The 13,309-nt window shown below is 48.0% G+C and overlaps 1 protein-coding gene across 4 annotated transcripts in view; it reads right to left on the reverse strand.

Moving 5' to 3' along the window:
- The window catches only part of SFSWAP (splicing factor SWAP), a 199,729-nt gene that overhangs the window by 112,176 nt on the left and 74,244 nt on the right, over positions 1-13,309 (reverse strand). For all 4 annotated transcript variants that reach the window (XM_075013064.1, XM_075013063.1, XM_075013062.1 and 1 more), the window contains exon 11: positions 9,704-9,881. In XM_075013064.1, coding sequence (XP_074869165.1) covers positions 9,704-9,881 — 178 coding nt within the window. The remainder of the gene's footprint in view (positions 1-9,703; positions 9,882-13,309) is intronic.

Here is a 13,309-nt window from a genome sequence, read left to right on the forward strand (position 1 = left end):
CCTGTCCAGAGAACGGCTGCGGTGCCGGGTTTTCGCTGCTGCCTTTCCCCTCCCCTGCGGGGCTGGCTCTGTCCCTCCCCGTGCCGGGGATCTCGGCCCTGCTGTTGGAGCCGCGCTCGGCATGCTCACCTGCGGTGCCGCGCGGGTGGTCTGCTCCGGTGCCTGCAGGCTACGTGCCTGTTGGCCCTGCACCGTTGGTGCCGCGGGGGTCTGTGCCGCTTGCGGCGGTGCTGCTGGTTCTGGCGCTTGCCTGGCCGCCGCTCTGAATGTGCGGACCGGCTGTTTAGTAATCGGAGGCTCAGCCTCTGCCACATGCGCTGCTGCGCTGCCGCTTGCTTGTGACTGCGGCTGGGGGCTGTGAGATACGCCCATCCCGTTCGCTGTGACCGCCGGCAGGGATCGGGCTGGAGAGACCTTCCTCCGTTTCTGCACCGAGGGGGTGAGGGACACCACCCTCCTTTTATGGAGCCCTGTGGGTCCCTCCGGTTGAGGCCTCTCTGGCACGTCTGGCTGGAGGGCCTTATCAAACAGCAGCATTTTCAGCCACATTTCTCTATCCTTTCTGGCTCTGGCCGTGAGCTTTGCACAGAAGGAGCATTTCTGGGTGACGTGTGATTCCCCCAGGCATCTGATACATTGACTGTGCCCATCAGAGGCCGGCATAGCTTCGCGGCACGACTCACACTTCTTGAATCCTGAAGAGGACATTGCGGTGAGTCTTTGAGCTGTTAATAGGGTACTTAGCACCTTCTCTGTGCCTGTTCCCCTCTCACGGACTCCAGCCTGCCGCAGCAGGAGGCCTACTGGCCTTCACGTCCCCGGGGTGTCTCCGCTCCTCCTCTCGTTACTAAGACTTTCTACTTTTTTTTATATATATATAATTTTATTTTTTTTTGCAATAAAGAAACAAACAATTTAACTAAGAACTCTGAAAGAGAACTCTAAAACTCTGAAAAAAAGCCTCTAAATACGCTGACTCTGGCCACAGCTTGAGCAGATTCCGTCTGCAGCCGATGGCGGTTAAGAAGGAACTGGCGGGGACCGGATTGCGCACGTGGCCGGGAACGCGCAGGGGAGAGGCACGCGCCGGCGCATGCGCGGTCTGGCAGAAACTGCTGGAAAGATCCGATCTGTGGCGCCGGGGCGAGCCCGACACCTATCGTGGAGCACCCATGGGGACACTCAAGGAAGAAAATAGGATTTGTCAACAGCATCTCAACAAAACACAGAATTTTTGGCAGCAGCATTCTGTCTCCAAGTTTTGAGGCATGATGCTGCTGCTGACAGATTCTTTCGACAAAAAAGTTGTGCAGATATTCTGGCGTGGGGGGTCTTCTTTTGACAGACACAGCATCTACAGCAATGGGCAGCCCTGCCTGCTGTGGTTTTGGGTGTCTGTTTTGTTGAGAGAGCATCTAGGCAGTCCAGCTCCTCTATCGACAGAGTGGAGCACTCTCTCGATATGCTTTTCTTTGTGGTTGCCCTCTGTCAACAGACGTTTTGTTAGGAAATCTCTTCCGACAGTGACTTCTGTCAACAGAAAACTGAAGTGTAACTGTAGCCCTAGTGTGGCCACAGCAGCAAAGATAGGGGCTTGACACAGTCATCCAAATACACACCCAGGTAGTCTGCCCAAACCGTTACCTATGCTACCATGGCTACACAGCTATTTTTAAAACACTAGCTAAAGCAGAACTAACCTGTGTCTGTCCACCCTTGCTGGGAAGCACAGTCCCAGCTGTTTTGCAGACAAACTTCCAAAGAAAGTCCCAGAATGGGCTACAACAGGCAGTAGGGACCATCTCTTGGAGGCTGGCAGAGGCTTTAACAATGACAAGTAACTGCTTATCACAGGCTGAAGTTAGAGAACCACTCCTCTATAAATTTGTGGTCTATGCTATAAAACAGCATGAGAATGTCTAGTTTAGAAAAATCTGACTTCACTCTGGACAAGGGGAACAGCTGCTGATTGAAAGGCAGGACCAAGATGAAAGGGGCGGAAGGATGGGTCCTGTAAGTGGAGGAGAGGCTAGTCATTCCTCACTGAAGGGACTAGGAACACATGATGGTCTTTGGACCATGAAGACATTTTTATGGCTTTTCTGCCTCTGGAAGAAAGAGGGTTGCCTATGCATGGTACTGAGACTTGCTACCTGTTGAAAGACCTTGGTATAGAGATGGAACGTATTTTTCCACCATACACTGTGTCTCTTCCCTCCTCGCTCCCAGAAGGTGCAGGGGATGGGTCTGATATCTGCCCTTTGGCATCTACTGGAGGAAGGGGTCTCAACAGTCCTGCTCTTCCAAAAGTAAATGTGCAATGTCTTTAATTAACCCAATACAAGAGTACCCCAGATTTCTGAAGATCTATACGGTTCATGATCTGCTCTCTACCCTTGGATTAAGATTTTTCTTTTAATGACACTAGAAGTCATTGTCACAAATGTACTTGTTGTGTTTACCCATCTCTTTAGAATAAACCATAGGTTCCAGAATCTTGCCTAAACAAGATTTCTAAATTGCACATTAGAAATAACTCATACGCTAAACAACTTAAGAGTCATGTCAACAAAACAACGAGACAATTTTTATCTCTGAAGCAAGCATTAAAAAGACGGAAAATAATGTGTTACCTCCTTTCCCAATAAATCAAGTAAATGGATGCCAAAAGCCCAGGAAACAGTACCTCACTGAAAATATATCTACCATGCAAGCTTACTGTATTTCAACTTCACTAGCTGACTTTGCAAGGTGGGCTATAAACAGTTAAAAATTTGCATGTAGAAAATTCATCTAGCATTCAATAGACTTTGTCAGCAAAGCTTTTTCTCCTAGTGAATGAAGAGATAAGTACACTTCCAATATTTGCAGTTTTAAGTAGGCAACTGCATTTTCCAGATAAAATAATCAGGCAGAAGTCTTAAAGATTCCATCTCTAACCACAACACCATGCTGCCCTGTGCTTTCAACTATTAGTTTAAACAAAAAAGACTTATGTTGTTCTATTTTAAATTATTTAGCAATGGCAAAAAATAAATTTCAGATAAATTTAAATGCTCACCATACAACATGGTCTAGTGCTGAATAAAGAGAAGTTACTCACCTGTAGTAACGATGGTTCTTCGAGATGTGTCCCCATGGCTGTTCCACAATAGGTGTCGGGCTCGCCCAGCACCGCAGACCAGAAATCTTCCAGCAGTTTCTTCCTCCGTGCCCCCGGCCGCATGCGTGATCCGGTCCCCGCCAGTTCCTTGACCAACCGCCTCGGATGCTCCTGAAAAACACTAGACAGAGATCCGAAGCGGGGAGGATGGGCAGGTGGTAGAGCACCCACGGGGACACATCTCGAAGAACCATCGTTACTACAGGTGAGTAACTTCTCTTTCTTCTTCGAGTGGTCCCCGTGGGTCCTCCACAATAGGTGACTACCCAGCAGTAACCCAAGTAAGGAGGTGGGTAATCGGTTTATGTGCAGCTTGCCCCCGAGAGGACTGCTGTCGACAGATGGGTATCCTCTTCGAATACCCGAGGCAGGGCATAATGCTCGGCGAAGGTGTCGTAGGATGACCAGGTCACCACTCTACAGATGTCTTTTAACGCGATGCCCTTGAAGAAGGCTGTTGACGCCGCCACCGCCCTGGTGGAGTGAGCCCTGGGCGGGGCCAGCAAAGGAGCATTTTGAAGCTCGTAACACATTTTTATACAGGACACAATGTGCTTAGAGATTCTCTGTGAAGAGAGACCTCCTCCTTTTGACCTGGGAGCGAGAGAGACTAGGAGCCTGTCCGTTTTCCAGAAGGACTTAGTTCTGTCTATGTAGAAGGCCAACGCCCTCCTCACATCTAGGAGATGCAGGCGTGCCTCCTTGCCGGAGCTGTAAGGCTTCGGGTAAAATGAGGGTAAAACTATTGGCTCGTTAAGATTGGACTCCGAAGAGACTTTTGGAACAAAGGCTGGGTGCAGCCTTAAGGTTACCGCCTCCTTTGAGAATACTGTGCATTGCGGCATTGCCATCACTGCCGCGAGCTCACTCACCCTGCGGGCTGACGTAGTTGCAAGGAGGAAGATTGATTTTTTTTTTTTTTTTTTTTTTTTTTTTTTATCGTAAGGAGATGTATGGGAACTGTGGCTAATGGTTCAAAAGGTGGACCCGACAGCATGCTGAGCACCAAGTCCAAAGTCCACGATGGTGGAAGCGGTTTCCGAGGGGGGTACAGGTTTACCAGCCCCTTCAAGAACCTGGTAAGGATAGGATGGGCGAATACCGTGGGCCTTCCTCTGTATGCCGAAAGGCTGATATAGCGGCAAGGTGGACCTTTAGCGAGGATAGAGAAAGCCCGCCTCTCTTGAGGTCCAATAAGTATTCTAGTATTACAGGTATAGGAACATCAAGGGGAGCTAACTGCTTGGTGGAACACCAGGCTGTGAACAGAGTCCATTTCTGCTTGTAAGTCCTCCTGGTGGAGGTCCTTCGGCTACATTCCAGGACTTGTTGTACTCCCTCCGTACACGTGCTCTTTAAAGAGCTGAGCCATGGATTAGCCATGCTTGTAGGTGCAGACCCTAAGGGTGCGGGTGCACTATGGACCCCTGAGCCTGCGTGAGTAAGTATGGTGCCACCGGTAGAGGGAGCGGTGGGCGGTCCGACATGCGCAAAAGCAAGGGAAGCCATTGCTGCCGATCCCAAGCGGGACTATGAGTATCATGCGAGCTCTCTCCCTTCTGGCTTTGTGCAAAACCTTGTGGCAAACAGATCGATCTGGGGAAACCCCCATGTACGAAAAATGCGCCGTAGCAGATCGGAGCAGATCTGCCATTCGTGTGTGATTGCGAAGCGCCTGCTCAGCTGATCTGCTTTCATGGTGTGAGCGCCCGGCAAGTACAAGGCTTTCAACGTTATGTTGTTGGCGATGCACCAATTCTACAATTGGACTTCTTCCGCACATAGGGCACAGGACCGTGCTCCTCCTTGTCGATTGATGTAAAACATGGTGGAGGTAATGTCGGTATTGAATCCTGACTACTTTGCCATGTAGGTAATCTCGAAAATGTTTGCAGGCGTTGAACACTGCTCTGAGCTCCAGCATGGTTATGTGCACTGTCTGTTCCGCAGGGGACCATAGCCCTTGCGTTACCTTGTCGCCGATGTGCACTCCCCATCCTATGTGGGAGGCGTCGGTAGTAAGAAAAAATAGAAATATGTGGTTGGTGAAAAGGCACTCCCACTAGCAGATTCTCAGGGTTTTCCCACCATGCCAGGGATCTGCGCACCTCTGTTGTGGGCGACACCACCCTGTGGACAGTGTGGGATGCCGGTTTGTAAAGGCTCGCCAGCCAATGCTGCAGGCTTCACGTGTGCAACCTGGCATTCTGTACCACAAACGTCGCTGCCGCCATGTGGCCCAGCAGCTGTAAGCACGTTAAGACCGGCACCGTGGGGCTGTATGTGGTGACTTGCACCAGCAAACTGATGGCGCGGAAGCGGGCGTCGGGTAGGTACACCCTTGCTGTGATAGAGTTTATGCGTGCCCCTATGAACTCTATATGTTGTGTGGGTTCGGACTTTGACTTTGCGAGGTTGATAACTAGGCCCAGCGAAGAAAACGCGTCCGCTGTGACGCGTATCATGCGTGAGACCTCTGCCTTCAAGGCCCCTTTTAGCAGGCAGTCGCCCAGATATGGGAAAAATAAACACCCCCTGTCTGTGCAGGTAGGCTGACACCACTGCCAGGGTTTTGGTAAAGACTCTGGGGGCCGAGGAGAGGCCGAACGGAAGAACTCTGTGCTGGAAGCGCTCCTGGCCGACCGTGAAGCAGAGGAAGCGTCTGTGTGCCGGGGGGATTGTTATATGAAAGTAAGCATCTTGTAAGTCGAGTGCTGCAACCCAGTCTCCATTGTCCAGTGCCGTGAGTATCAAGGCAACTGTGATCATCCGAAAACGTTGCTTGCGCAAGTAACGGTTGAGGCCCCGAAGATCTAAGGTGGGCCTCCAGTCTCCTGTTTTCTTCTCTGGTAGGAAGTAGCGTGAATAAAAACCTTCCCCTGGAATTATTCCGGCACTCTTTCCACCGCCCCTATGAAAATAAGGTGATTCACCTTCTGCTTGAGCCTCGCCTCGTGGCAGCATCCCTGAGGTGAGGCCTGGTGGGAGGCTTTGTCGGTGGAAGCGACTGGAAGGGGATCGCGTAACCCGTGGCTATGATCTCCAGCACCCATTTGTCTGTGGTGATCTTCTGCCATTGGGAGTGGAATGGTCTGAGGCGATGATGGAACATGAGATGAGAGTGGCACTGAGCGAGGGTATTGATAGTGCAGCCCCCGACATACCCATCAAACTTGTTGCCTTTGGGCCTGACCCGAGGGCGTACGGCTTTGTTGAGAACGTTGCCTAGGAGTTCTGTACTGTTGCTGCTGTTGATAGAGCCCTTGGCCGTAGCCCCGTTGATATTGAGCACGCTGTGGTTGTAAGCGTTGCGTCTTTGCTGAGGATAAAATTTTTCCCTCCTGTATGGGGGAGTATAAATGCCCAAGGTTCTAAGTGTAGATCTCGAGTCCTTACTGGAGTGAGGGACCAAGTCGGCTGAGTCTGCAAACAGCTTTTGTGTATCAAAGGGAAGGTCCACGATCTTCGCCTGTAGGTCCCTCGGGATACCCGACGTCTGGGGCCAGGATTCTCTACACATGACCACTGCTGTAGCCGTTGAATGTGCCGCCGTGTCCGCCACGTCCAGGGCAATCTGGACTCCCGTCCGCGATGCTGCGTAGCCCTCTTGAATAATCGCCTTTAACACCGGCTTTTTGTCTTCTGGAAGTGAATCCATGAGGGGAGTAAGCCTGGAGTAATTATCAAAATTATGGTTTGCTAGGTGTGCCCATAATTTGCCACTCTCAATAGCAGGGTAGAAGAGGAGTATACCTTCCTGCCAAACAGCTCTAGCTTCTTAGCATCTTTGTCCGATCTCCCGATTTGTACTGAGAAGCCTTTGACCTCTGCTGGGACGACTCGACCACCAAAGAATTTGGTTGTGGGTGACTAAAGAGGAACTCCATGCCCTTTGTCAGGATGAAGTACTTCTTATCCGCTCTCTTGTTCATAGGCGGAACAGAGGCCGGAGTCTGCCATATAGTAATGGCTGACTCCAGAATGGCTTCGTCCAGCAGGAAAGCGATTTTGGACGAAGCCGGGGGTCTCAAATTTTCCAGGAGTTTGTGATGTTTCTCCTGCACCTCTGCTATTTGAATGTCCTGTGTGAAAGCTACTCTTTTGAACAGTTCCTGGAGTTGTTTAAGGTCATCCGTGGGAGAGACATCCCCGGGAGCCATGGTCTCATCTGGCGAGGATGAGGAGGAACCACTAGGGTAAACCTCCCTTGAACCTTCGGGCTCCTGCGGTCGATGACACACTTGCTTGCTGGAGGACTGTGAAGGAAAGTCTCGGGGTTCTCAAATTAACTCCCCTTGAGACAACTGTGTTTCCGTCCCCGAGCGGGAGTGCCCACGGGGGTATTGAGCGGCCGGGGGGGATCTGCCCCTGGGTGTAGGCCTGTGGTGTCTGTGTCCAGCATGATAAGGATGACTGTGGCAGCATAGGCAAGGGTCTGGGGTTGGAGACCTAGACCACTCATGGGGTGTGTACCCCCAAGGTCTGGGAGAGCGAGACCTCCGCGACGACACAGATAGAGGTGAAACTGGCTTGTGATAGTACTCCTGGGGATCCAATCCCAGAAATGGTGAAGGTGGCCCAAGCCATGGTGACATTGGTTGGAGGAATGGAGAAGGAGGTTCCGGTGGAGAGACAGGCCTTTGGTGCGGCATGTGTATCACAGGGGGAGGGCTTGGTGCTAACAGCAGCGCAGCCCTGTCCGGAGATGGACTGCGGTGCCGGGCTTTTGATTTTGCCTTGCCCCTCCCCTGCGGGGCCGGCACCGCCCCCTTCTGTGCCGTGGATCTCGGCCCCGCTGTCAGCGCCGTGCTTGGCACTGTCAGCTGCGGTGCCGCGCGGCTATCCTCCTCCAGTGCCTGCAGGCTCCGTGCATGGCGCCCCCTGCACCGTTGGTGCCCCAGGGGACGGTGCCGCCTGTGGCGGTGCCACCGGGTCCGGCGCTTGCCTCGCCGACGCTCTAGGCGCCGCGCGTGCCGGCTGTCGTATAACCGGAGGCTCAGCCTCTGCCACGTGCGCTGCCGCGCTGCCGCTTGCCTGAGTATGCGGCTGGGGGCTGTGTGCTCCGCTCATCCTGCTCACTGCAAACGCCGGCAAGGATCGAGCCAGGGAGAGTTTCCTCCGTTTCTGCACCGAGTGGGTCAGAGAAAGCTGCCCTCCTCTTATGCAACCCAGAGGGCCCTTCTGGGTGAGGCTTCTCCGGCAACTCCAGCTGGAGAGCCTTATCCACAAGAGCATTTTACGCCTCATCGCTCTGTCCTTCCTGGCCCTGGCTGTGAGCTTAGCACAGTGAGAACACTTCTGGGTAGCCTGTGATTCCCACAGGCATCGGATGCATTTGCTATGCCCCACGGAGGCCGGCATAGCTTCACGGCATGACTCACGCTTTTTAAAACCTGAAGAGGCCATTGCGGTGAGTCCTTTACTGTTAATAGGGTACTAAGCACTTAATCTGTGCCTTTCCACCCCAAATAGTGATCACCGGCCTGCGGGGCAGCAGGCGGCCTAAATGGCCTTCACGTCCGCTCTTCTCTTCTCCGCTCCTCTCTCTCTTTTTTTTTTTTTTCTGATATTCTCTTTGTCTTTGCTTTCTCTCTCTTTTTTTTTTTTTTAATAACCAAAAACAACAAATGACACGTAGGAAAAAAACCCACTATTTAATCTGACTCTGGCCTTAGCCTGAGTAGATTCCGTCTGCAGCTGATGGCAGTTGAGAAGGAACTGGCGGGGACCGGATCGTGCATGCAACCGGGGGCGCGCAGGGGGGAGGCGCGCGCCGGCACATGTGCGATCCAGGAGAAACTGCTGGAAGATTTCCGATCTGTGGCGCCGGGCGAGCCTGACACCTATTGTGGAGCACCCACGGGGACCACTCGAAGAAGAACTAAAAATTATATGCCATTTATTGTCAAACAATGCATACATGAAATAAGAGTAATAATAAGAAATGCAAACAATTTCAATCAGAAATTTTGATCCTCGTTACTCTTTCTTGCTGTGCATAAGACATTTCAGTACAGATATATAATAGACACAATGGTGTGGAGAGGGGAAAGAATATTTCATAAAGACAGCCTTCTTTTTGTCAATGAAAACTCCATCCACAAATCTGAATTACTTTTGCAGACACTAATCGGGTAGACGTAGGTTTTGAAAACAAAGGAGGACCACAAACATGAAGGCTAGGACTTGGCCCATCTGAAAATTTATCCCAGAATTTCTAAACTTAACAATGAGAGAGAACATAATGCTTGACAACATTTAAAAATTAAACTTTGTATATGTGTAGCATGGGCATATAAGTGAATATCCACAAAACAGCTGGTCCATACATACCAGTTAATTTTACATACTAATTTTCAACCCTACACAATTCTGCTTTCTTCAAACTTTTTGACATTAAAGCTACTAACCTCTTGGGCTTCAAACTCCAGGTTTGACACACTGAAGTATGCAAGTAAACAAATTACTCATTTCAGTGCTTTCTGATGCCTTAACATCAAAGTCCTTTACTTGCTAATTATAGAATTAAATGTAACATACCTTTCACCAATTTACCGTCACTGATAGTTTTACTGAGAGGGGAATCCTTTTTAACTCCTTGAATGCCCACAGTACCCATTTCAGATGCCTCTTCAGAAGTGTGATCATCCACAAACTGAGTTTCACCTTGTGTGTCAGAAGCAGTATCTGCTGGAACATCTTCCGGTAAAGATACAACCTTTTCAAAGAGAAATTCAAAATGTTAATGGCCACAGTTAATTGCTGAAAACAACATCTGACATGCAGGCCATTTGCAACATACACCGTAAAGCTGACTACCCAAATGACTCTGCCCTGCTATGATGCTTTAAGGACAAGCTCAGTGCTTTCTACAAAATGACAAGAAAGCATGACAAGATGCACAGAATATACTCCTTTGTTTGCCCTTATGAACAGCTTTCATGTCACCAGCAGCTTTCCTTTGGGTACGGAGGCATGCAACTACTTTCATTATTGTTGCTTCATTTATTTCTTAGAAAGATATATTAAAATCAGCTTAGTCTTCCTCCCCAGTCTACTCACATCCTATTAACTACACCTCACAGCTTCCTGCCTTGTCTGATGTGGATTCAGGAAAAGGAAATCAGGAAATGAAAGGTTAGAAAGTCAAGGTGGGTGAGGTAACTATATTTTACTGAACCAGTTCCTGTTGTTGAATGAGATGAGCTTACACAGAATTCTTCTTCAGACCTGGGAAAGGTACTCAGCTTATGTCTACACAATAAATGCTACAGTAGGCACAGCTTTGCCAAGGTAGCTCATTGCTGTTGACAGTATCTATGCTATTGTAAATAATTCACCTCCTCAAGAGGTGACAGCTAGATTGACAGAAAAATTCTTCTGTCCATCTGGCAGTGTCTACACCAGGGGTTAAACTGGTGTAGCTGGGTCTCTGAGGAATTTTTATTCCCCTGCCCCAAGAGACAATCCATACTTAAGTAAATCATTTTTCATCACCCAGCCCCAGCCAGGAGCTCCTAGCCGCTAGTCCTGACTGGGCAGCTACTTCTCCAGCACAGACACTCTCAGACACAGAGGAGGTGGTGGTTCTGGCTACCTCCACCCCAGCATTCAGTGATCATGACCCTGAGATAGACAAGGCACAAAGGCTGTGTCTACACTAGATAGTTTAGTCAACAGAAGGTGCCTTCTGTTGACATAAGTTAGGGAGCATCTATACACATAAAGGCTACATCCACACTACAAGAATCTGTCTACAGAAGTTACTGTCAGAAGAGAGGCTTGGACAAAACTTCTGTCAACAGATCGTGTCTACACTTAAAAGCGGATCAATCTTTTGATCCATTCTGTCAACAAAAGCATCTACACAGCTTTTTTGTCGACATTTCTGTTGACAAAACACTGTGTGTAGGCGCTCCATGAGTTTTGCCTACAAAACTCTTTACTGTAGATGCAGCCGAAGCGTTCTGTTAACGGAATCTTGACAGAACTCTGCATTTGTCTCGACTGCGTTATCCCTTGAAAATTTGAGGAATAACACTTCTGTCGACAGAAGTGCAATGTAGACACTTCTGTTGACAGAGAGAGCTTCCAGTTCACTGGGCAGCCCTGTGTGCAGATCTTCTGGTCAGGTGATCTTTCGACAGAGGGCAGGGCAGTCTTGCTGCTCTCTTGTGACAGACAGGATTGTTCTGTCAATCTACTTTTGTGCGTAGATTCAATATGTCAACAGAGTTTCTGTCAACAGATGCTTCTAATGTAGACACAGCTGACGTGTGGTCAGAAGCTGGCAAAGGAAAGACCTTGGATCCAGGTCAGAAACTGGTTTTAGAGCTTGATGTGTCAATAAGAGCTTGAATTTAATTTTCTTGCTCTTGTGAGGTCTACTTTTTCAATAAGGAGCAGATCTTACATTTTGCCTGTATGTGGGAGTTCCAAAACACCAAAGACCTGAGACTGTCCATTTTTAGTTGGAATAGCTTTCCCAAAGGAGAGACAGTTTTTCAAGTCTGGGGATCCTGGCATATACCAGGAGATTAAAAAGTCCAATATAAACCTTCAAATGGCAAAATGACAACCCCATACAAAACTCTAGACAACTACCCAAACTATGATACGTAAACATAAAACTGGAATGTTCAACACTTCGTACAAGGCTGAAGGCAGCTGAGAAAAAAAACTAAGGTGGTTTGCCTGTGCAATCCTATATATTTGTAATATGCATCACTTGCACAAGGTGAAAGCACCTTATTTGCGTGAGTCTCTCTTGAATTCACCAGAGTCCTGAACCAAAAAAAACTTCCCTATGAAAAAATCACCACAACTAACACATCTCAGCTTGATGAAACTGAACATTTCAACAAAACTGAACTTAACTGAAAATATTCTCACCAACTTTCTTAAATGTAAACAAAATTACAGCAATTTGACAATAGATGTGTAATAGCCAACCCTGTTTAGGATATATACGAAATTTTAGTATTTAAATAGGGTGATGCCTATTCTATTCCACCTATTTTTTATGAAGTACTAGTCTAAACTTCATTTATATTAGTTACGAGATTTTTCTCCCCAAGTAAAAATGTAAGCTTTCCAGAAAATTAGAGAAATATTTCTTTCAAATTACTGTTTACATTATTATAAAATAAAAGTTGAATGTAACATTTACAGTGCCATGAAACAGCAGCATGTTAACATTTTTATGACAAAATATTTTCTAAATATAAAAATACAAAATATCTTCTAAATATAAAGAAGAGCCAAAGGACAAAAATCCCGTGCTTTCATACTGACGTTTCAAAAATGAAAGGTATGCAAATTCAGTTTCTCTTTTACATGACACACAGTTAGTGACATCATTAGAAATTAAGTTGGTTTATGGCACCCAGCTCCATGTACTAAACCAGGTGTAAAATGCATAAGTGTTTGCGGATCAGGACCTAAGTGAATCTCATACTTGACAGGAAGATGCTTGGCTTCCATCTTCCAATGAACTAGACCAATCCTTTTACCTCAAACTCTGCTCAAATCAAAGGGCTGTTATTGCATTAGTTAATATAGGGACAAAAAAAGCACTGATTCATTCTTTTCTCATTTATGCAGCTTTTGCTTAAAAATCCCCAAAAATGCTCAGGGAAATGGAACTTCCATTATCCATCTTGTTGCCAATGACTTGTCCCTGGTGAATTATGCGGACCTAACAAGCTATGTAGTTTACTTATCCACTGACAGTGACAGGTGTCAGATGGGCCATCCTGAGACTGAGTTAGCACTACAGTCAGTTCAGGGAGGACAGGTCCATCAATGGATATCAGCCAGGATGGGCAGGTATGGTGTCCCTAGCCTTTGTTTGCCAGAAGCTGGGAAGGTGGAATAAGGAAGGGATCACCTAAATGATTACCTGTTCTGTTTACTCCCTCTGGGACACCTATCAGACAGGACACTGGCCTACATGGACCTCTGTCCTGACCCAGTATGGTCATTCTTTTATAGTCTTATGCCAAGTGGATGGATTTAATAAAAGGGTGCCTACCATTCACATTTTAGAACTGTAGTCTTTTTATTATTAGGCCCATCCTTGTTTGTGTCTGTTCTAAGGGACCGTAACGACAAACCTAAAAAGCAGTCAAGTTACTTGTACCATTT

The sequence above is a fragment of the Carettochelys insculpta genome, chromosome 18, assembly GCF_033958435.1.
Source record: "Carettochelys insculpta isolate YL-2023 chromosome 18, ASM3395843v1, whole genome shotgun sequence".
NCBI lineage: Eukaryota > Metazoa > Chordata > Testudines > Carettochelyidae > Carettochelys > Carettochelys insculpta.